Here is a 25,248-nt window from a genome sequence, read left to right on the forward strand (position 1 = left end):
TCATTGTTTGTCTGCATCATGGACCATCTTGTGTTTCCTTCTCCTCCCTACCTCTCCGACCGTCTATTGTTTGTATGATAGCGGCACACATGGCTAAACCACACGTGCCTCTACCACGCAACCAACGCGTCTTAACCACGTATTTCATGGTAAAGAGGTATGCGTTGCTAGGCTAGCGGCCCCCTCCCTGCCCTAAGCTACAAACTCTCTACCTGCCCGCCCTGCCCTGAGGTCCTAAAACCCGACCTCCTCCACCCCCTGGCGGTGTCCCTGAAACTAGCCCAAACCCTTCCTCTGCCCTCAGGCCTAAAACCCACACCCCTATTTTAAACAAACATTGGCATAGCCAATAGGTCTTGCCTTTGAGACCTTATAAATAATTAGCCATGCAACAGTTGATGTTGTTGCACCAAGGATATTGTGCTGGTTAACTAAACACTTATAAGGTCCCAAAGGCGAGACCTATTGGCTATGCCAATGCTTGTTAATCTTGGTAACACTGTTTGGGCACTGGTTGCACCCCATTAGTACCAATTTAACAGTACACCCAAATTTAGCAGTGGGAAACAGAAAGTTGTCTATTCCAGCTTTTCAAAGGGCATTCCCACATGCAGCAAGACGTGTTGCTAAATTTTTAGAAACTTTTGAACAAGTTGAGATAGAAAGCAATCTTGTTGTTAAAATCTGTAGATTATGCAGCAGATGATGTATTATGTGGCAGATGCGTCAAATGCATAATTCTGCAGAAGTCGCCGCTGCTGGACAATCGCATAATTCCAGTAGCCCGGCCAAACATGCAGCATCAGACTGGGAAAGCAAATAGGCACAGTACCAAAACAAAAATGCCCCCATTAGTGAGTTAGTTAGCTAGAAAAGTGTCCCATGTTTGCAAACTAGGGCAGTTTTAAACTTGTAAAGATATGATGTGTAAGTTTTTTGTAAGGTATGGAAGACTGCACTGATTTGAGTTTGGTACAAGCAATGCTTGCTATAATATCATAAAAATCAATAGTAAAAACCGTCTCACCTGACCATAAAGCAGGTCAACAACTAGCCAAGGAAAATGGCCAACATACTGACCTGACAGGAGGGCTTTAAGTGGGATGAAAAAAAACTGGGGGTGTCTTTCAAAGAGGCATTGCTGATATAATTAAGGGTGTGGCTTAAAAACGTGTAAGCTACATAAATCTGTGCTTAGCATAGTGCCCCGCCCGACTGGTATTTTGCTGCCTTTGTCATTGCCGCCAGATAAATATTGCAGCAAGTAAAATTACACCTATAACAAGCCAGGACTATTGGCTTTGTCAGTGGTTATTAGCTGCATAAAAAGAATAAGCAACTTCCACGGCTTCCTTGTATATAATATTGAAAATTCCGCTGTTCTGACATGATGAGACTGTGAAAGAACTATAACAAGTCTCTTTGAAGTTTCATTGAAGGTAGCGGAGGGTGGCACTGTTGCAGAGTTGAGGTTTTTTTTTTCACTCTGAGGGTGAGGGTAGAAATGGAGAGCGGGCACGTCTCATCACCTGCTTTTCAGAACTTTCATTCATTGTGCAGACACTGGATCAATGTATTTTCAGGCGAACTTAAGGGCATGAATATAGGGCCCCTTTTAAATGTCCATTTTAATTCACTACTGAGTCTGAGACTTGAGTGACCCAGCAGACTTTAAACCCTGCTGTATCCACGTTTACATGCTGATTCTTCTCCTCTGCGTGCACCTCTTGTCTCACTGCCCTATGCATACCTATCTGCCCCTTCTCCCCCGCACTCTATTCAGTGTGTCTTAACCCTTTAATCCCCCTCTCTGCTCTCTTTCAACTTATCCTAGGTGAGCAGTTTCCATTGTGATGCCCCGTTTTATCTTTTGTTCTGCGCCCAGCAGGATATTCTGCTTTTCATTGATACAGGGGCAGGGCAACTTTCACAGACAAGGGCACTTCAGTAAACTGCCTATTGCAGTCATCAACGAGCAGATGCAGCCATTAGGCCCACAGAAACAGGCCTGCAGGGGAGATTGTTCAAACTAAGAAAAACTATGAACTCTTAGGCGGTCCTGAGTAAGAGATCCTATGACTGATGAGTACTCAAAACAACGGTGATTAAAAATCCCAATATTTAGGCTAAGTGTACTAAAATCATCTGTGTTTTTATGCTGGGGATGAGGAGTACCTAGTTATTGTTACCGGAATGTTGCAGGAGACTGGCAACAATACTTATTCCAGGTGCCCGACGGCGGCAAGACAAGGCGGGAGAGCAGAGTAATTGGGATTCGGAAAGGTGGCGGGCCAATTTAACTTACAGCCAAAATAGTCTGCCCAAGCTCGCCTAGCAACCGACTTGTGGTGATGACTTAGCGGCAAGTGAGAGTGTTGTCTTGCGAGTCCAACCTTATAGAGGTTTTTCTTGATGGAGACGTATTCCATGTTTGATCATATGTGGGCCTAATGAGATAGGGGTATGTAACATTAAGGTCGAAGGTGCTTTGTGCTGGAGAGTCCCAAGAGCTGACTTTAGCGTCGTTGCAAAGTCGAATAGCTTATCCTGGTGCGGGGTGCCGGCAGATAAAGTTCGGGCAGGAAATGATTAATAAAAGCGACTATGCCCATGACCTACTGGCCTGGCTTATCTATCAGCAGGCTAGTGGAGTATTAAAGGCATCAAGAAATGTATGAGTTTGCACACCCAGGTTCATGAAACAGAGATCATATTAAAACAAATACCATACAGAACATCTTACAGCCCAACAGGGGTTAACGGTAAGGTTGAGTCTCTTAACCTTTTATTCACTGTGGTCAGGAATGTAACCAACCCAAACATTATTTGGTAATGGGTGTCATTCATTAGGAAGTCAACAGCTGTCTGTATTGTCCGGGTCCCTTGTTTTATCAATAAGTGGCGAAGAAGCTATAATTTCTAAGCTGTTCCCCAATTTACACAACCACAAAATGCTTGAAAACTCACCTTTTTTTGTCCATATACATTAAATAATCGTTTGAACGTATATACCTGGTGTACTAAAGGTTTGTAATAATAGTACCCTTTTTTTTATTTTTTTATTTCATGCATTGATTTGTGAAAAAAATAAATCTCTTTTCTGATGAGCTGTGTACGGATTTTCATTAGAAATTAAATGATCTGGTAAACATTTTCGTTTGGGATTTTTTTTATTTTTTTTTTATTAAGCCAACAAAATCAACAAGCCTTTAAATTACATACATAAATATGAAAACCAACGTAATCACTGTGACAGAGCAGACATAAAAAAATAAATTAAAAAAAACAAGAAATATATATAGAGATGAGTTACTGAAAATACTCTACTAACGCGCTGCAGATCTTGATGCCCAGCCGGCGTTTCTGAGGGCCCTTAAGAGCATAGAGACTATATTCCAAATTACATATAGCATATAATTTGCCCCTCCACATTTCAAAATATGTTGGCTCTTTATCCCTCCATAATGTTGAAATACACAATCTTGCAATCACCACAGTAATAAATATAAAATATCTAAATGTATACATCCCTGTAAATCTATTTCTTCCTCTACTACTCCGAGTAACATCACAGCTAGGGTAATGTTCTAATAAATTAAAAAAAGGATTGATGTATAGGGCAAATAATAAAGGGGAATAGGGACACCCTTGTCGAGTGCCTCTTGATATTGTAACAAAATTAGACTCTAGTCCTGTCACATTTATTTTTGCCTTAGGTGAGCGGTACATGGTTTGTAAAGCTTGTATAAAGCCAGGTCCAAATCCTTGCCTCTGCATCGTGGTCCATAAAAACTCCCAGGAGACACAGTCAAATGCTTTCTCCGCGTCGAGTAGAACTACACCGCACGGAGCTTTTAATACCGTAGCAATATCCAATGTAGTAACTACCCGACTGATATAGTTGACCGTGCCTCTTCCTGGTATGAACACATGCAGCCGAGCAGAAACTATAGGAGTTATAACACGAGACAGCCGAGTTGCTAAGACCTTCTCGGAGTTTGCTGAATAACGGAAGAGGAGAATCGGATCTCCTCTCTTGAAGACCAAATGAACACCCAGAAGACAGCAACTGAGGACTTAATAGCACAGCGGAGTGATATGACCTGGAAACAGGAGGACATGAAAAATAGACTTCGACGAAACAACTTGAGAATTTTGGGAATCTCTGATGGGAAAGAGGGCTCCGATCCATGGAAATTTGTTGTAGGACTGCTTGTAGAAGCATTTCCGGAATTGACACACTGGTCATGGGACAGCAAGGTTCAACGGGCCCATCGGTTCCCTTTTCAGCAAAACACTAACTATGATACTACTAAAGCTACTCAACCTAGAGCAATTTTGATAGCTCTATCCAACTTTTTGTCTAGACAAGCCTTATATGACCTGGCTAGGCCAGCCAGGAAGAGAAGGGGGGATGGATTCGAATTCTTTGTGCACCCTGACTACTGCCACCAAACAGTAGAAAAGAGATGGCAATTTCGGCAATTAATTTCATCCTTTCAAGCGAAAGGTGCCCAGGTGTTCCTATTGAATCCTGCGAAATTTAAAGTCATTCATAAGGACACAACACGGTTTTTTACATCTGTCATAAAAGCCAAAGAGTTCTTGCATAGTATTTAGTCTCAATTCGATAATATAAATGCAGTGCCACTATGTGATATTATATTAGCAGTTAGCTCAGACAATATCAAGGTTAACATGATAATGGCCTTGTATTTTATGTGTATGTATTTACTATTGATTATTCGCCATTTCTTTTATTTTATTTTTGTGTCTATATCTTGCGAAATACATCACAAGTGATTAGTGAGGGTGGTGGTATATATAGAGAGGGGGAAAACTTGAGGGGGAAGCGGAACGGTCAGTGCTGGACAGGCTCTCCATCACTCAAGACCTGGGTCTTGAAGCCTCTACGGGTAGGTGGGTGAGGGGGGTCTCTATGGGCAGAGGAGACCAAGAGGGAGGGATGGGTGGGGTAGTGGGGCAGAGAGTGGCTGTCGGGGGGAACAGGTGTGTTAAAAATGGGGGGAAAAAGCCAATAAATGAAGATACGCATATTTTTAGAGAGAGGTGACGGCTTTGTTAGAATTAGGAAGAAAAAGCAAATGATGAGCTCACTTCCCAAATGCACATTTAATGTTTGGGGCTTTAATGAGAGGTCTAAACGACAATGGGTAGCACAGGAAATTAGAAATATATCCCCTGACTTGATATGTCTTCAGGAGACCCATATTCCTTGGGTTAAATCCAAGGTGCTTATGGAACTTGGGTATAAAACTCTGTCAAGCACATCACAAGGGACTACCACCAGAGGGGTGGCAGTCATGACTGAAAATAATAATATAAAGGCTGGGAAATGTTTAGCAGATAAGTATGGGCGCTGGGTAATTGTGGAATGTGTAATAGCCAGTAAAAAAATCACGGTATGCTCAGAATATGGATCTAATCATGATGAAGCTCAAATACTGGAGTACCTAAACTCGGAATTAGCATCATGGGTATCTCCTCTGATATTTTTGGGGGATCTGAATATCCAGCTGGGAGGTTTTGGTAAGGGGGCTTCTGGAGATAAGTATGTAGGGTGAAAGCCTAAGGTCTACAGAGCTCCTGCCAGTTACTATATGAGCATGGATTAGAAGATGCATGGTCCAGACTGAAGCAGTCAGACCCAGGGTATACTTATTTTTTTTATCCCCATCAGAAGTTAGCAAGACTTGACTTTTTCCTTGTTACTAAAACGCTGTTAGCTGTCGTTTGGGATTTAAAGTGATGATGGATCATTAGGAAAAAAAAATAATAAATTGAGACTCTACCCAGAAAGGTATTTTTAGATATTAATCTCAATTTATGACTATCAGAAATTAACTAAAAGATTCCTGGTAGCTGTCAATGGGCTTTACCACTGCGGATTTCTTCCCCACCTATGCCAAAAAATCCAGTAAATTCCTAACAAAGGAATAAGAAGTCAACATTGAAGGTGTGTTTTGCTTTGTAAGTCTGTGATCGCTCAAAAACGAGTACATTTGTGGGTTTTTCCAAACTCCGGTCTTAAATTTACTCCATCCAACGGCTTTAATAACTCCTTTTTCGGGACGGGAAGTAGAACCGATCACTCCCAGATTTGGGGGTGTAGAGGAATGGCTTTCACCATGTGGAAATTTTTGGATCCCTGTGTAGAGAAAGAGAAAAAAGTGGATTTACCCAGAGCCTACATTTTTGTAGATTTCTGGAATAGGGAATAGGAGCCTGTGGGATATGTCGCATCACATTTCCAGTAGGATGCCTTGAAATCTGCACCTGGCACATCTTTCCAGGCGCACTACTGTGAATGTCTGCTAATTGAAAAAAATCTTAAGGGACTTTCAGGTGTATATACCACCCTCCGTAACTGATTTATTAATTTTTTTCATTACTCTGACTTTTTTTTTATTTACCAAACCATAATAAAATACTCGATTACGATACACCAGAGTTCAGACAATCTCCATTCTTTTTTATTTCTTTTTTTATTTCTCAAAGTATTCACCAAGAACTTCAAGAAATATGCGACGGTCTCTACGTTCAGCGGTATTCTAACACAACTATATCTTGGTGCTGAACTGTGATGCAAAAATGTACCTGCACCTTTGCAATTTAGTTGTTTTTTTTGGTTTGACCGTGAAAAAAGATTTTCCTCTGCCATTATTTTGGGGAGTGTTTTGTTCCCAGTCTCGCACAGAAAACACAATTATTCCAGCCCTTTTATAGGAGTAAATTTACAATTCAAGCGTTGTCAGGCTGTGAAACTACAAGTAAATTGTTGCAAATACCAACAAACATGAATTTGTGGGTGTTCACAAAGTTTTACAGTTGAATGCCCCCAAATCTGCCAGTTGGCTCACTGGGAAATTTCGCCATGCTAACGTTATTTTCATTTAAGCAAATTCCATTTGCAAGGAAAATCAACAACTCCTGATTTGTTTAATCAGGAATCTGATTTTTCTGTGCAATTTTTAAGGTGCCCTTCTTTTCGAGATCCAAGACAGAGTTTGCTTATAATGCCCAGTTGGGCGCCACATCCAAATTTGGGACTTGCATTCCCATACACAGAAATCAGTCTTTTGCGCTTGTGCTGTCGAAGGTAGCACACCATCAGATGAGTGTGCGGTAAAGAGGGTCAGAAGAGCTAGTGAACCTGCTGGTTGTGATTGTGTGCATGCGAGCTTTACAGTCCTTCTCAAGTACGTTCCCACGAAGGTGGATGCAGTCACAACTTGACCAGGTGCATGGTGCATAGGAGAAGACACTGCTCATGTTGCTCTGTCAGCAATTGTGCAGTAATAGAACTTTCTCTTTTGTGAAGGCTTTCCCATATCCAGAAGATGCATTACAGGCACTATTAAATGTCCATCACCTCCTGGGTTATGCCCATTCAGCGAATTCCCGCAGGAAATCCTTGCAGGTTTTCATGCCTTTATAAAAGCAGCAAGTGGACAGGTTTCCTGATTTGCCATGGGTCCTTGGCCCTATGCAAATGAGGGAATACTATATTTTGAATAAACTTTGCTACAAGAACAAACACACACATTGAATTACAGAAAAAAACAATGGAGTTTTTTTTTCTAACAGGGTTTTTATTTTGATCCTCTGGTCCCTGGCAATCTGTCTGTAAATACTGTGCTTGCATTGTTTCATTTGTGGCTTCAATGTAGTCGTGATAGGTGGTGCAACATCTTTGCCTAGCAAGTGCTCTAGCCCGCATTCAATCCCCACATTGTGGCCTTGCTTTACATTTTTTTTCATCTTGTAGATACATTTAGAAAGATGATATAGCTGTCAGACTTAGAAATGGTCCTTCAGTTATTACAAACTTCAACACAAATCTTCTAAGTGTCTGTCAATGTCTGTACTGGAAAGGATCCTTGTTGTTGATGGTAGACAAGCCAGTACCTGAAATGCTGGCACTATGCAGCACTGTCTATGTTGGTAGAGCCTTGATTTATGAGGTGCCATTTCTTTAACACTGTTTCAATAAGTATTGCAGCCCTCCTACTGTACGTCTGAACCATTGGGCAACACTAACTTCACTTTGTATGTAACTATATATTTGTATACATAGTCATCAATTAATGTATTTTATTTTTCCTTAGGGTCTGATACCATTCCCACAGGAGATGTACAGCCAAGGAAGATTCATAAGTGGATATAATGAGGTATGTTTTTTGCATGTTAATAGAAAGGAAATGTTTCAGGCTTAAAGAATGAGATAAACCATAGATTGGATAGAACAATTAAGATGCTATTTATCTTGTTAAACACAAATGCTCATTCAAGTAGAACCCTGATCAAGAAAGAAATCTGGCCTAAAGAAAATGGGAGGAGTCTAGTGGCTACACCTATTTAGGCAACTTTGCATAAAGTACATTAAAAATTGCTTCGTAAGCAACTTCGTAACATGCTCTTCACGGGGGGTACATTAATCATTAGTTTATCCCTAGGACGAGTGGTGTACCAGCTGATCTGGAATAATTTTCTGAGGCCGCTGTTCAAAAACCCAATAAGCTTCAATAGTTTTAGATCTTTTGCAGACCTCCTCTTTAGAATCAACTTTTTATATAAAGTAGTGACTAACAAACTACAACCAGGCTTCCAGTTTAAGTTGGTGAAATTTGTTGCTAGGTTAAGTGTTCATACTGCTAGTTGATTTACCTATTTTCTAAAATGTACTTTGGGTCACAGCAGAAATTTTCATTGAACCACTGACTTCAATATTTCTCTTTTGTGGACACCAGGACAAAACAACCTACAGTTGTAGTCCGATGCCGATGAAGCCCACATTGCTTTTAACAGTACAGGTTTGTAAATCATAAACTGAAACACTCTTGAGGTGCCATTACAAAGTCTAAATCTAGGTCGAACACGATCCACCATAGGTCAATTAGATTAAAACAGAGGGTATTTTGGTATAGACCAAGCACTGGTTGCAAAGTACCAATCCTGTGGGAACAATGCCCACATTGTTTGGTCAAACAAGGCCTCCAAATACAAAGTTAAAAACCCTAGTGTCAGACTGGAACACCATCTCTCTCAGCAGGTAATGCTATTTCATCTAGTGTGCATCAAGCAAAGCATAAGGTAAATCACACATGGGGACATAGGATGGGCAAGTCCTTAGCCACTGGCCAGATTATAGGAATGCCCCTAATTTAGGGAGGAAAACACATACTTCAGAAATCCAAAACATGGGGTTGTCTTGCAACTGACCTAAAAAGAAAAATGACACCTTTCAACCACTATGAACGTCCCCCATTGGCTTTCTGTGGAGGCAAGATTACATTATATATGCCCCTGCTTTTTACATACGTTCATGACCAGCATCATTCCATAATATCCTATAGATAAGATTAAGCCCTACAAGCCAATGTAGACTTTTTCTATTTTTCCATCTGAAACTACTTGTCCCAAGCAACCTGTAAGTGCACTGCCAGAGGTGTGAGAGTTTGACGATTTTGCTTTGTTTTAAGTTCCTCCCACTTTGACATTGAGTGCGTAGGCAGGCGCTTAGAGACAATTTATTCATTCTAATTGCCTAATAAATGTTCTTTTTTTTTATAATCAACTTTATTAGGTTTATAAGAACAAAGAAAATTCATTGGTTGTAGTTCATTAAGCACGAAAGGGAACATGACAGGATTAATTGACAGAGATAGGGTCGGTCCATCAGAGTCTAACACAATAGACTGTACAGTGGATATAAAGTGACATAAATTAGCAGGAAAACAGATCATCATGGTGGCAGCATAATATACCACTTATCCCATACTTTGTTGAATAAATCAGGACATCCCCGAGCTTCATATAGGGCCTCTTCCTGGATCCCACACCAGTCCACACCCCTCCTCGATCCCTGTACGGTAGGTGCCTTGGCCTGTGATCAATGCGCTGCTATGTCCCTCTTGGCCGCTGCCATGGCTGTCCCCAAGAGGCGCCTGTCCAACCTAGAACCATCCAGACCATCAAAGACCCCCGACAGCATATGCAGTGGATCGTGTGGAACCTCCCACCCCAAGGCCTGCGTAAGTTCAGTCTCCACCCAAAACGGCCCCAGCGCCGGACAACTCCACACCATGTGATAAAAATCGGCAGAGGCTGAGGCACATCGCACGCATGCCGGAGAGGGCCGCAACCGGGCCTGGAGCAGACGTGCCGGGGCAAGGTATGCTGCATGGAGGTAGTACAATAGGACCAGGCGCAGTTTGGAAGACATGGTCAAGGTTTTAGGCGCCATGAGGTCATCCCTCCAGTCTGCCTCTTCTAGGGGGCCCAACCAACTCTCCCAGCGGGCCCTAAGCCTATCTAGGGAAGCGGGACCATTATTGACCAGGGATCGATATATGCGGGACACTCCCCCTCTGCCCAGGTTCCCATCATCACCTGAGCCCCCAATGGGCTAAACTCTGGAAGGGAGACAGGCGGCGAGACATGCAAATAGAGCGTGTGCCTGAGTTGTAAGTACCGATAGAGTTGGGAGGGAGGAAGAGCGTGGCGTTGCTGCAGGTTCGCGAAGGAACGGATGTGGTCACCCATACTCCAATCAGGTCCCATCTGCGGAATCGCTGCAGGGACGAGACCTCCCGCATCTAGGACCCATGCCAAAGTGGCGTCTGCTGGGTGAGTTTTCGGTCCCACCCCACATGGCGTAGGGCCGTGCGCCATGCCAGAAACACCGTCCTGGTGACCGGGGCCATCGCCTATGGCACTGGACCACCATACAGAAACGCCTGGACCTGTATGAAGTCCCACACAGTGAGTTCCACACAATAGGCAGGGTCGGACCAGCCGCCCGCATACCAGTCGTGGATGACGATAAGTTTTGTGGCCAGGTAGTGGAGGTGAAGATTGGTCACTCCCATACCCCCGTCAAAGGGATAAGCGTGGTCTCCCGCCTCCCCAAAGAAACCGGGTGAGGACGCCGTCATGTTGTTCTGCAGTATGTAAAGAAAACAGGGGAGGACCATCATTTTTAAAAGTGCACTTCTGACTAAGGGGTTTAGGGGAAGAGTCTGCCACTTCTTGAGGTCCGCCTTCATCCTGACGACCAAGGGCGTGACGTTCAGGGCCCATCCAGGCTCCGGTAGAAGAGCTACCCAGACACCAAGGTATTTGACCGAGTGCCTCCTAAGGGGGATAGCCAATCGTAGCATTCTCTGGAGGGATGTAGTGGGACCAGAGTGGACTTCGCCGCATTGAGACCGAGTCCAGAGAGCTTCTCGAAATCCGAGAGGACCTTCAAGTACCTAGGGCCAGAACTTTCGGGGTCTGCCAGATAGAGCAGCACGTCGTCCGCATATAGGGCTGTCTTGTCCACTTGGCTCAAAACCCAGGCCCAACCCCGAATAAGTGGATCCTGTCGGATAAGCGCCGCCAGGGGCTCCATTGCCAACGCGAACAGGAGTGACAAGAGAGGGCACCCCTGACGCGTGCCCCTCTGGATCGGGAAGGCCTCGGAGAGCTCCCCGTTAATGAGTACACGAGCTCGGGGGTTGGTGTAGAGAACTTTAATGAGACGGCGAAACAAGGGACCAAAACCCATCCTGCCCAGCACATCCTGCAGGTAATCCCAATTCACCGTGTCAAAGGCCTTTTCAAAGTCGATGAAAAGGAGGGCTAGGTATGGGGTTAGCCGATCAGGGTGGGCTAGGGCCAGGTGGAGGTGCCGAATGCAGTGGCGGGTGCCTCTAGCCGGCATGAACCCGCATTGGTCGGGGTGGACCAGATCCTGCAGGAGGGGTCGCAGTCTCTGAGCCAAGATGGTTGCAAATATCTTGAGCTCCGTGTTGATTAGGGAGATCGGGCGGTACTCCGTGCAACTCAGGGATGGCGGCTGCGTCTTCGGAATAACCACTAACGTGGCCAAATCCGACTCAGGTGGGAACATGCCAGTCTCCGCCACATGGCGGAAGAGATCCAGCAGGTGGGGGGGCCAAAATATCTCAAAAGGCCGTGTAGTACTCTTGAGGGTACCCATCGGGACCAGGCGTTTTACCAGGGTGTAGGAGTGAGATAGCATCCTTGACCTTCTCCAGGGTGAAGGGGCGGTCCAGAGTGTCCGCATTCTCTTGGGAGAGAGAGGGCATCCGGGTATCATTACCATTCAGCAGAGCGGCCAGAGGAGCGCCCGAGGGTCTAGCAGCGTAGAGGTGTGCATAGAAGATAGCAAAAGTTTGTGCTATGGCCGCGGAAGTCACTTGGGGGGGGTCCCGTCGTCTGACCTGACCTCAGGAATAATACGGGTACTTTTGGGATAAGACACAAGGTTGTGGAGGAGCTTGCCTTTCTTATCCCCCCATCCATAAATGCGAGCCACCGACGAGCGCCAGAGCATTTTAGCCGATTTCAGCGAGATCCGGCGGATCTCGCGAACCGCTGCTAGCTGCTGGGCAGAATCCCCCCGACCGCCAGAGAGTTGGGCAGCCCCAAGCCATGTCGCCCGTGATTGAGCTGGGCCATCTGTTCCGACCGCTTCGCGTAGACCAATCCTCTGGCCACTCCTCGAACAACGTCCTTGCCTGCCTCCCACAGCGTCCCTGGTGAGGGAACCGAGCCCGCATTGATGAAAAAATAGTGGTGGAGTTCCTGGCCGAGTGATTCCACCAGCTCCGAGCCCTGCAAGAACCAGGCGTTTAGCCGCCAGACCGCTCTCGGGCCCGTCGGAGAGGACCCCAGCCGGAGGGAGACGGGAGAATGATCCGAAATCCCTCTGGGCAGAATCACGGCACCAGAGACCAGCTGGCAGTCAGTGGCCGGCATCAGGAGAAGGTCAATGCGGGAATGAGTATGGTAGGATGCCGACGTGTGGGTGTACTTGTCCCTGCGGGGGTTCCAAACCCGCCACACGTCACAGAGACCCAGGGCCGAGGTCCAGCTTGACAGGTACTTAGCGGAGGTGACACGGGACTCCGACGGGGTCCCCGTCGTATCACGCAGGGGTTGCAGAACGGCATTAAAGTCTCCCCCAACCACCGTAAGACCCTGTGAGAGGGAGGAAATCACTTGTGTAAGGTGGCGGAGTGTTGGAGGCATGAGGGCAGGGGGAATGTAAAGGCTCAGGAGGTTTAAGGGGCACCCTTCCATAGTACCCGAGACCACCAAATAACGGCCCTACACATCTGTCTCGACGGCAGCTAGGGTGAAGGGAAGGCCCTTCCTAAGCAAGATGTCCACCCCCCAGGAGCCCCGCGTGAAGCCGGAGTGCCAGACACTGTCAAAGCCTTAACGGGCCAGGGAGTTACAGTGTGTACCCAGGAGGTGCGTCTCTTGGAGGAAGAGAATATCCGGTGTGTGCTGGTGGGCGGCACGGAGGACAGCTGTACGTTTGATGCGGTCTAAGGGGCCATTAACATTCCTGGAGAGGATGTGGATGGGTCTAGTGAGAGGGTATGTCATCGGAAGGGATGGGATGGGGAAGGACGGACAACCACAAGGGACCACAGCCAGCCGGAGGAGGGTATCCACTCAAAAGTAGGCTCAGAGAGGGCAATGGAAATGGTGATCTGCTCGTCAATGGCGAGTGCCCAAAGAGGAGAGGGGGGAATGACTGCCATCAGTCATTCCCGATGGCGGCCCGTAGGGGGCCAAAAATAACAAACTGGTGGAGGCAATGAGTTGCATGTCAGCAGTGGACCCGCCCGGGAGACAAGACTATTAAGGAGAACTGCAACCAGCGGCCCGTCGGCGGCGCGAACAGCGGCCCGCAGGCGGCTAGAAATAACATTAATGCTGTCTAAGAGGCCATTAGCATTGCAGGAAGGGATGTGGATAGGTCCAGTGAGAGTGTACGTCATCAACGGTAATGGACTGTGGTGGGACGAATATCTGCAGGGGACCCCATCCAGCCGGAGAAGGGTATCCATACAAATGCAGGCTCAGGAAAGGGGCCATAGAAGTGAGTGATCTGCTTGTCAACTGTGAAAGCCCAGAAAGGGGGATGCACGACTGTAAACGGCCATCCCCGCTGGCGGCCCGTAGGCCGCCAAAAATAACAAACTGGTGGAGGATGTGTGCTGCGTGTCAACCGTGGACCTATCTGCCAGGCATAGCTACCATGGAGAACTGCAACCAGTGGCCCGTAGGTGGCTAAACAAAACAAACTGTCGAGGAACAACGGTCCTTCTTCCCTCCTAACTCCCCCCACCCTACATTTCTGAAGTGGAAGCATCTGTCGCCCCAATGCCCCAACTACTAACTAACCCCCCAAGAGGTAATAAGCTACTCTAAAACGGTTTAGCAACAGTCATCCAGGAGCATGGCTGTGGTGGACCCCCCTCCATGAATACGGATGTATGCCCACAATAACAAAACATGGAGTGGAACACAAAGAAGTCACAAAAAATACATATTCAGGATGCCAATAAGAAGATAATCCCGGGCCGGGTCTTCTAGAAGAGCCAGGGAGGAGCCCCGCCCGCGGGGTCGGGGATGGCCCGTTACACCAGGCCTTGAGGGATGGATTGGAAGTAGGCAAACCCGCAAGACGGATCACACCCCCTCCTCCCCACCAGAGCCGCAGATCACAGGGCTCCCAGACAAGTCTGAGTCTGACATGGCCCTCCATCGAGTGCCGTCCGGTCGTGGCATGCTGTCCATGACGATAAGTGAAGACACCAGGGCAGGGGAAGAGGCCATCTGGCTTAAGGACTGAACCAGGGAGTGGCTGGATCGTATCCCCGGCGACTGCGAGTTTCCCCCTCGGCGGTTGCTTCTTCTTCTAGATTCAATTCGGCGCCGCTGCGCCTTGGGTGTCTCTTGGCCGGGCTGGATCACCGTTTTCCGGACAGGGGAGGGGGCCGTACGATGTAAGAGAGGCCTCTCCTCCGTGAGCCAGGTCCATGCCACCTGCGGGGTGTCAAAGAAGAAGGTCTTGTCTTGGAAAAACACCTTAAGGCGAGCCGGAAAAAGGAGTCTATAGCGAAGGCCCATGGCCCTTAGTTTCTGTTTGACCGCGTCATAAGACCGTTGTTGAGTTTGCACCTCTCTAGAATAGTCAGGGAAGACCATAATTCTGGAGTTTTGGAAGTGCAGTTGACCTAGCGCCCTGGCAGCCACCAGGATCGCATCCCGATCTCGGAAGTTAAAGATACGTAGGATAATGGGACGAGCGGGAGCTCCAGGAGGGGGTTTGGGAGCAAGGGAGCGGTGAGCTCACTCCACTGCAAACCAGGGGGAGAGTTTCTCTTTGGGGATCCAAGACCGGACCCACGCCTCAACGAAGGTGTCGGCACGTCCCTTCTCCACCCCCTCCGGAAAACCCAGGAGGTGGAGATTGTTTCTCCAGGCCCTATTTTCCGCGTCCTCGGCTCTTCGATGCAGCTCCATGGTCTGGGTCTGCAGGCGGGCCACTTGGGATTTAAGGGTGCCCACTACGTCCTCCACCCTGGAAAGGCGAGATTCCGCTTCCGTGATATGGACCGCGGCGTTACGAAGGTCCTGCCAAATCAGCGCCACATCAGCCCTCACCTTGCCGATCTTGGTTTCTACCGAGGCCTGTGAGGCACTAATCGCCTGCAAGATAGTGGAGAGGTCGCCTCCGGCCGCCTCGGGCGCAGCCACGGACCCGGTCACTGGATCATGGTCAGGCCTGGTGTACTGTTCCATTCTCGTTTGGGTGGAGGAGGTGGCGTCCTGAGTGGCGCGGGTCTTGCCCATGGTCTCAACGAGACAGGTGAAGGTACTTGACGGAGGAGAGGAAGGGGACGCACCAGCGCTCCCGTCGCAGCTCCCCTACCACCGGATATGGTGGCTGATCCTCCTACCACTCCCCTACGGTGTAGGGGGGGCACCTCCCTCCAAAGCAACACCACTCCTCACGGCAGTGGCGACCCTGGGGCGATCTCGGTGGGCACACCGCCTCAGGACCACCCACAGGCTCCAGCCGCCAGGTCCCAAGCCATCTAGGAAGAGGAAGGGGGGGCAGGCACCCATGTGTTCTACTCGACCCAGCAGCCGATCTACCCCTCCCCAGGTCGCAGTGCACCCCAGCTACCGAGTGAAGGAAGATCCCGCAGGCCACACGTTCCAGGCAGGCCAGGAAGCCTACCGGGCCTCCAGAGTTGACACTCAGTCTCTCCGGCCCCCAGGCAGACAAGGTAGCCGGCCCGCGTCACAGCAGGCCTTGCTGCAGCAGGAAGGGAAGTTGTGGTGCAGTTGCCCTCCTCCGTCGCGGTTCTTGCGGCACTTGTTTCTCTGCACCCCCAAAGTAGCGGGGGGCGCGAAGCGCCACTGCAGGCCAGAAGGCGGGCCACTTGGAAGAGGAAGTGGAAGAGGTGTGGCGCCGCGGCCAGGGCGACTGACGCTGGAATCTGGGGACCACGGTTCGATCCCCGGCTCCGGCGGCAGGTTAGCCCAGCACCATGTGACTCTGGGCAATAGCTCGCTTAATCTTCCCGACGGCCCCCCAGCGCCTAGAGACCCTTACGGGTGATTGTGCGCTTTACAAATGTGGACTTTACTTTAGAAGGGGGAGAGGAGCGCTTCAGCGAGGGCCGATGCGGAAAGCCACTGGAGTCAAGCTATCCTGGCTGAAGAGGGGTCATTGGATGCTTCTTTCCAGTCCAGGGAGGACCTGGCCTGGCAGTTCAGGCTGGACTGTTTCCATTGGGCACAGGGTCAAGACTGATTAGCATTTGGCTGGGTTCAAACTGGAATGGCATGGTGAGCAAAAAAACGAAGGATTTAGGCCCAGATCTCTGCACTGAGTTGAATGTATGACATTGTTCTGCATTCTGTATATCAATTGTTTTAGCGTATAAATATTGTGGCCCAGATCCCAGAACTTTAGAATACGTCTTGACTCAAAAGGACTTTCTGCCAAGGAGAAGAGCTGGGAAAGCTGAAAGAGAAGTACTGCCCCTTTGCTGTGTGCTGTCTGGGGTTGGCCTGCAGTGGTTGTTTCTGCCAAGGAGAGGACAAATACTTTGTTGTGTGCTGTGTATTCTGCTTGAAGAAGATCTGCAAGGGCTTGAAGTAGCGCTTTCCTCTTGTTCGGAAGTCTCGGGCACAAAGACTCCTCACCTGCCATGAGGTGCCTGTTGCTGAGTTGGGCCTCTGGAGGTTGTGCCTGCTGTTGGGAGCTAGAAAATGGGCGCCACTACGAGAAGCCACTACGAGAGGTGCTACGCACCCGCACCCGTTTCCGAAGCGTCGCTGCTCTGCCGCTGAAGAAGCCGACGCATCGCCTGCTCGCGAACGGAGAAATCACTGTACTCCGAATCCCGTGCACTGATCTCCGAAGTAGGAGATCGCCACACCGATTCCAACGCAGGCCCTCCTGTGCAGCTGCAAGTACCAATGCATTGTGGAACCGTGGCTGGAGAGGCCAACACAGTGCGGTTGCCGCATCGAGAACCCACGCATCGCATCGGGATGCCAAGTCTACATCAACGCCAGGGCCGCAGTAAGAAACCAATGCATTACCTCCCCTCACAGTAAGAGACCGACACATCACCTCCCCGCACAGTAAGAAACCGATGACTCTGGATGTATGTTTATTCTTGGTAATCAAATAATCAAGTACAGCATTTAGATAAAGTAGTAGTCCAAGTTCCAGTAAAGGTTAAGGTAAATGCCCCACCGGGAGCAGCTGCCCTGCTGCTCAGCCTCCAAGGTAACTGACAGTACACTTAAAGATACACAGATAGAACTAAGGATGACATCATAGAGACAGGCTGAGTAGCAGAGTACAAGAGACTAAGAAAGGACAAGAAAGAGAGAAGAGCAGGGAGCAGCAGGATACAACGCACTCACTTCCCTGCACAGTGAGGAACCGACGCATCACCTCCCCTGCGTGGCAGTAAGGAACCAACGCATTACCTCCCCTGGAGTAAGGAACCAATGCATCACCTTCCATGGGCGTAAGGAACCGACACATCACCTTCCCTGTGGCTGTTTTTGTTTATGATTTTGACGCATCGAAGGTACTTTGTGTTGAAAGTGTTGTATCTATAATTAGCTATGGACAGAACAGTTTTTACCTTCTAAAAGTCATATATTGATTATTGTATTGTGGATTTTTGTCATTTCAGTCTTGTTTGGTTTAGATAAAGGTTATGTATTTTTCTAAACTGGTGTGGTGTCCATTTGTAGTGCTTTCACTATATTACTGTATATGTGCACAAATGCTTTACACACTGCCTCTGAGATAAGCCTGTCTGCTTGTGCCAAGCTACCACGGGGTGAGCAGGGGTTATTTTAGAAGTGTATCCCCCTTACCCTGACTAGTAAGAAGGGTCCCTACTTGGACAAAGGTGCAAACTATTGCCAACTAGAGACCGCCATTTCTAACACTCATGTTACGTATTTAAATGTAAGCATAGGCACGACTCAAACTTCCGAATGAAAGAGGCAACTGGTCAAAATGTTATTAGGCACAGTTGAAGGTGATCTACAAAGTGGAATTTAAATGTAAAAACAGGTAGGTTTTTGCTTTAGAAATAGTGGATCAGGCTGTAATTTCACCGGTCTCTTTCTAATCTCATGTTCAAAATCCAGAGATGGTACTTTTTCATTCTCCCATTCTTCATGTTAATTAACATGACTACCAAAGGTTTAAGGCATATATACATAGCATGTTTGCCTTATCTCTTGTGAGCTCAGTGATTTGTCTCTTAAAATAAACAGCGCTCTAAAATTTCAAAAAGCTCGTACTGGTAGACAGAACCCTGTCGTAATTCCAAATGGACTGTGATCAGCATCCTTTTAAGCCTGGATGTTCTACAGTTGAATTCCCTATCCTAATACCTAATTTCCAACACATAGGCCCGGAATCTGAGTCAGGTGGAGCGAAGTGACAACATGAGATTTAGCTCCACCCGATTCAGAGTGAGAAGGTTTTAAATGTCATAAATTAATGTAATGGTCAAATTAAATATCACATTACCATTAACACTGTTAATGAGTCTACTATGATGATAGTACAATTTATCGGTTTGTGTATATATGCTTATTTAATGAGGTTTGGTTTTAGGCGTTGCTACTAAATATTGTGAGATCATAAATATTGCATTTGGTATATGGGTTATGCTTTGCTTGGCTGTTGGGTAACTTATGACTTGTGGAGCTAACCAGAACTGGTTGGTTTTAGTAGGTTTTCAGTTTTAATAAATACCCCTAACTGCACTTAAGTGTGGCTTTGAAAGTGAATTTTGAAGGTTTTTTAAGCATACATTAAAGTCAAATAACCAATCGAAACCAGTGTATTTCTAGGGTTTGATGAAATGTCACATCCAAATTCCACAAAAGAACACTCTTCCCCACTGGCTGTCACGTAGCAGGATGGGCGCAGGGCTTGCCACAATTCCTATGGGTGACCAATTCTTGATGGGTGCAACAGATGTTAGGCACAGGGCATAACCTTCAGCCAGGACCTGCACCACACCTGTCAGGTGAGAGCAACCCCTGCAAAACATGGATTAAAACGGTGAGCTGCAGGGATTTGCCTCGTGGTCAGGCCCTGCACCCAACTTACCACTAGTTCCTTTGCAGGGCCTACGAGTTAAACGATAAATTATTTCATTTCGAATTTTAGGTGGTTCTCAGAAAAATTTTGTTTTTCTTTTGGAGTTTTTGGGGGGATTTTTTTGAGATTTAAAGGTTTTTGTTAACTAAACTTCAGAGCAACTTTCTTGGCAAACAGCAGTCAGGAAGTATATTGCACAGCAAGTTGTTGATGTGGATCCCTTACTTCCCCTCTAAATCCAGAGGGAAAGAGAGGAAGGAAGTAGGAATAAAAAAGATGGGGGCTGGAGTTGGCTGGAGCTGAAGTCTCTAGTTCGCAGAAGATGCATAATGCATTTGTTCATTTGGACCTTTAGTAAACCACTATGTGTTATGTTATGTTATGTTATACATCACTTATAAAGCGCATGTACACCAGGTTGGTTTCATGGCACTGCTCTAAAGATGCCATAACCCTGAACATTGCTCAAATGCCTGTCTCAATAGCCATGTCTTTAAGAGTTTCCGGAATCTCATGAAATCCATGCAGGATATTATTTCTATGGTCAGGGAGTTCCAGTATCTGGGGCCTAGCACGGGAAACCTAGTTCCACCTGTACGCTTCAGCCTGAATGATGGGATAGCAAGTAGTTACAGGTGGGCCGATCGCAGATTGCGAGTAGGGATGTAGTTTGTAATGATCCTGTCAATACATTTAGGGCTTCTAACATTCAGAGATTTAAAGATGATACATCCCACCTTGAAGGTGCATCTCTGAGTTATTGTCACTCCTCAGAAGAGGGGTGACATGTTGGCGCCTGTTTTCCTGTAAAAATCAGTCTTGCTGCCTGATTCTGTACCAGTTGCAGTCGGTGGGTGAGGTTAGGTGGAATGCCGAAATATAGAGAGTTGGCATGGTCTATATGCGAAATCACCATAGCTAAAACCACCTGTATCTTAGCTTCTTGTGTGAGGAACCTGCTAATTTTCATTATTTTCCTCATGTGGAAAAAACACGTAGAGATCACAGCACCAATTTGAGACTTCATTGTTAGGTCACTGTTAATAATGACCCTCAATGTTTTGGCAGAATCCGAGGGCAGAGGAGGCTGTCCCAGCTCCTGAAGCCAGAAGGAGGTACTCCAGGGATTCATAGAGCCCCCTGTTAGAATCACCTCCGTCTTGTCCGGATTTAACTTCAGGTGATTGCTGTTCATCCAATCACGGATGAACAGCATTGTAGCCTGACAGTCAAGGATCGATTCTTGGGTGATACTAATAGGAAACATGAGTTGGAAATCATCCGCATAATTAAAGGTGCAAACTTTCTTTTCTTTAAGGGCGTGGATCAAAGGAAAGAGATAAAGGTTAAACAGATGAGGGGAAAGTGAAGACCCCTGTGGCACAGCCCAAGCGGTATTCGCCATGGATGTTGTGAACTGGCCTAGGCAAACTGCTTGGGATCGGTTTTCCAAGAAAGAACAAATCCATTTAAGAGCTGAGCCCTGGATTCCTCCTCTCTCGGCAACGTCGACCAATATATTATTATCAACCGTGTCGAACGCAGCAGAGAGATCACCCGTACCAGGGCCTGAGAGTGACCCCTGTCTGCCTCCCCCGCAGGGTATCTAGTACTGTCAGAACAACTGACTCTGTAGAATGGGCTGGCCTAAAGGCTGCTTGACGGGGGTCCAACCATTCGGATTGGTCCAGAAAGGAGGATAAACATCTAGCCACATGGGCTTCCAATACCTTGGACAAGTAAGGCAGCAAAGATATCAGGCGGTAGTTAGACAGTACTTCTGGATCCGCCCCTGGCTTTTTCAAAAGGGGGATTATAGTAGCCTCCTTGAAAGTGTCAGGGACACTGCCCTGAGATAAGGCTGGACCAAATCAGCATTAGGTAAACAGTTCTTTGGGGTCTTACCTGCTTCTCCACAGGTACAGATGCTGATAAGCTCATGGGTGACAAGAGTACAACCCTTAAACACTGGAGAAGCAGAATGGAACACTTTCAGCACAAAAAGTACGAGTGATAAGAAGGTACAGGCAAACCGCTATAAACTCACAAATATCTGGGGAACTGAAAAAGAACAAAACAAAGGTAAAGGGTGAAATAAGCAAGGCGTGCACTTGTATGAACAAGTGAGAACCTTACAATACACAAACATTACTGGGCAAACTAACTAATGAGTCAGCCTTTATTACCCTGGAACCTTTCCTGTGCTATCTCCTCCTTGACCTACATATCTCCTGTGTCCCATCACTATACTATGCCGCTGCCTCCATAGGCCCGTTTTCCCTTTTCTTTGTGGGCATATAATTGTTCTGTTTCCTACCTAGTGCGTCATTAGTAGCTTTTTTCTCCGTCTTTCATTAGAAGGACATTTCTCGAGTGGTCATCAATTTTTCCATTACTAGTTCAAAGGGTTCTCAAATACACATTTTATTTTGTATTCCATAGCAGAGATTTTGAGGTGAGAATTGTTCTCTTCTATGTGCTGCAACACCCATTCAGGAACTTTCTGTGGTTGTTGGACATCATGCATAGCTGGTGCTTGAGATGTCTTCTTCTGTTGTTCCAGCTGGAATTTCAGACACCCCTTTTCAAATTTCGACTTGTGCTGACTCGACATTGTGGAATTTCCATCTCTGTTTGACATCTATGTGTGTGTGTGTGTGTGTGTATATATATATATATATATTTATTTTTGTTCACTGAAAAAATTAAAGGTTACAGGGACGTTCTAGATTTCACTTATACAAACTATTGAAACTCAGCAATTCTAGTTACCCAAGCTAACTATAACATACGCCCCCTAACACACTGCTTATGACCTCACATATTAAGTTACTCATTACATGGTCAGTGACATCACTGATGACATCATTGATGAAATCTCAAATGACATCATCCAGTCAGTGCGCTTCGTAAAGGTTTCTGAGAGTTAAGGATATATACTACGGTACTGCATAAATTAAGTTGCTATTCTTTTTGTACTACTAATGAGTGATAGTGTTTCTAATATATATACCATCTCAGTGGCACTCTGACTGTCTGTAACAGTGTGTGAGTGGGTGTCTGAGTAGCTGTATTTGTGTGTGAGTAGCTGTATGGGTGAGTGAGTGACTGTGTGAATGGCTGTACGGGTGGGTGGGTTAGTGTGTGTGTGAGTGGCTGTATCAGTGAGTGGCTCTATGTTTGGATGAGTGTGTGTGCAAGTGGATGCATTGGTAAGTGAAATGCTGTTTGGCTAGGTTTTGTATGAGCGAAATCTGAACCTAACTATGTTGTCCCTATACTCTTTGTTTTTTTAATGAATTTGTAAGGTTTTTTAATGTTGTTTCCTAAATGTAGCCACCAACCTTTGATAGTGAGTCTGTGAGTGGACTGTGAGTCGGTGTGAGAGTGTCTGAGTGGGTCTGTGAGTGGGTGCGTGTGGGTGTCTGAGTGCTCTCTGTTTTGCACTGATCTGTTCCCTGCTTTTTTCTGCTCACTTCTGATCTTTATTTTGCCTCTTTCTGCTAGTTTCTCACTGTTGTTTTATTTTATTTTGCCTCTTTCTGCTCGTTTCTCAGCTTTATCTGATCTTATCAGACCTTGATCAGACCCTTATTTTGCCTCCTTCAGCTCATTGCTGACCTTTATTTTGCCTGTTTTTCCTCGTTTCTAATGTCTATTTTGCCTCTTTCTGCTCATTGCTGACCTTTATTCTGCCTCTTTCTGCTAATTTCTGACCTCTATTTTGCCTCTGTCTGCTCGTTTCTCATCTTTATTTGACTCTTTCTCCTCTTTTCTCCCAGGGGGGGCCTCAAGGCCCCCATGTTCCCAGCCGGCTCCCTTCCTCCTGCAGGAGCCAGCTTTGCTTTCACAGACAGGGAGCTGCTAAATATAACAGCAATCATTTAATCTGTTTCCTTGCTCGCTTGACAGGGGACAGGGAAACCTCCGCTTCCAGCAAGTGAGAGCACTGACAGTGGAGTTTTTGTTCTGACATGGCAGGAGCTGTCAAAGCTCCCGTCAGTTCATAGCAAACAGCTACGTCCTGGGGGTGGGCACCCCAGCACATAGCAGGAGCAGGAGCAGGTCCAGGAGAATGTTGGTCCCCAGGCCAAGAGGGAGGCCGAGCAGCCACTCCCTCCTTCCTTAAATTAAAAAAAAAGCCCCAGTGAGGTGGAGATCCCCAGGGCATGGGGGGTCCGTGCAGCCCTCTGCTCCATATAAGGGGGTGTCCACGAGCCCCCCCAACATTTTATTTTGAGCGCCAGTGAGGTGGTGCTCCCCTGGGCTCAGGGGGGTCCGCACGTTTCCTCACCTCCTAATAAAATGATCCCTAGGGAGATGGTGGTTACCGGGGTTCGTTTGAGCCTATGGAGGGGGCCCCATGCACCCCCCTCTTTCTCCTATAAAATTCCCCCAGGACCTGGTCCACCTGGACTCCTTTTAAAAATAAGCGCAGGAGCCCATACTTGTTTTTGTTTTTATTTTGCCATGCATTTGAACCTTTTTCTGGGGACTCGTCTGAGTGTTGCCAGCCAGTCCGAGCTCTGCAATTCTCTCCTCAAGCTCGTTATTATTCATGAATTAGCCACGACCACAGATATCACTATTGAGATTTTCTTAAATTTCTCAACAACTACTGAATGGATAACTGAAAGCGTGATCTGCATAACCAAATTTTCCATCCCGCAGTTCGGGCTGTAGGCGTGTCTAAAAAGTCTATGAGAATGAACACAGGAAACACACTTTTTTTGACCCCCCCTTTTTTCTCTGCCCCTGCTTGACAGATTACCCCAAAACTTTAGATGAGCAACAAGACTCACTTTGACGTTTTTGGGGAAAATTTTCTTGAAGATTTGTCAAATGGTGCAAAATATATAGGCATGTCGAAAACGCGTTTTCTATGGAAACTTGCTCTTAACCATGACTACCTTTTGGAAACCGCCAGTAGGTAATATATATATATATATAATCTAGAGATAGATATCAATATTTAGACAAAACAGAGTGGGTGATGCCAACTCTGTAGGTATGAATGGGGCTAGGCTTCTAAGGAAAACACAATTTTGAGTTTGCTTATTATCTTGGCACCATTTGATGCATCTGCAAAAAATGTAAATTGAAATTAATTTTGGCAAGTCAATCTAAAAAATGAGAATTTTCTATTTTAACTTTGCTCTCCTTATACATGTATATGTATATCCTTATAAATATAAATGTATATATGTGTGTATATATATATCCGTCATACTCTCTCCCCACTTACGAGAGGTATTGGACTCTGTAGGCCACCAGAAACTGGTGTACCAAAAGTGTCTTTTTAATTTGTGATTTTTGAAATATCATAGATTCAAAGCGTTTTGGCTCATCCCCTCGAGCCTTGTTCACAGTTGGGAGTGGTTTAAAACATGACCATTTTTAAGAGGGAGTATATGCAGGCAAACAAATTAACATAAAAAAACATAATACATTCTTCTGTAGTCTTTTTTCTTACATCCTGAAATCAGTTTTTTTTACAAACCAATATTTCTTAATTTCATAATAATAAAGTGTAAATGCAAGTGTGTCAGGTGTCCCCCTAACCTGTTTTTTGTTGATAGCAATTTTACCAATGAATACTCATTCTGGCATTTACTACTAGTCTACAGTGAAGCTAACATGAGAAGATCCTGTGTACTGCTTCACAAATTGTGGAAGAGGTGTGGCGCCGCGGCCAGGGCGACTGACGCTGGAATCTGGGGACCACGGTTCGATCCCCGGCTCCGTCGGCAGGTTAG

General features: G+C 46.4%; 1 protein-coding gene across 1 annotated transcript in view; it reads left to right on the forward strand.

Moving 5' to 3' along the window:
- Positions 1–25,248, forward strand: part of LOC144770857 (uncharacterized) — a 578,425-nt gene that overhangs the window by 185,690 nt on the left and 367,487 nt on the right. Inside the window, exon 4 of the mRNA XM_078655640.1 lies at positions 8,130–8,192. Within this exon, the coding sequence (XP_078511766.1) occupies positions 8,130–8,192 (63 nt within the window). The remainder of the gene's footprint in view (positions 1–8,129; positions 8,193–25,248) is intronic.

Source organism: Lissotriton helveticus, chromosome 1_1, assembly GCF_964261635.1.
Source record: "Lissotriton helveticus chromosome 1_1, aLisHel1.1, whole genome shotgun sequence".
Taxonomy (NCBI): Eukaryota; Metazoa; Chordata; class Amphibia; order Caudata; family Salamandridae; genus Lissotriton; species Lissotriton helveticus.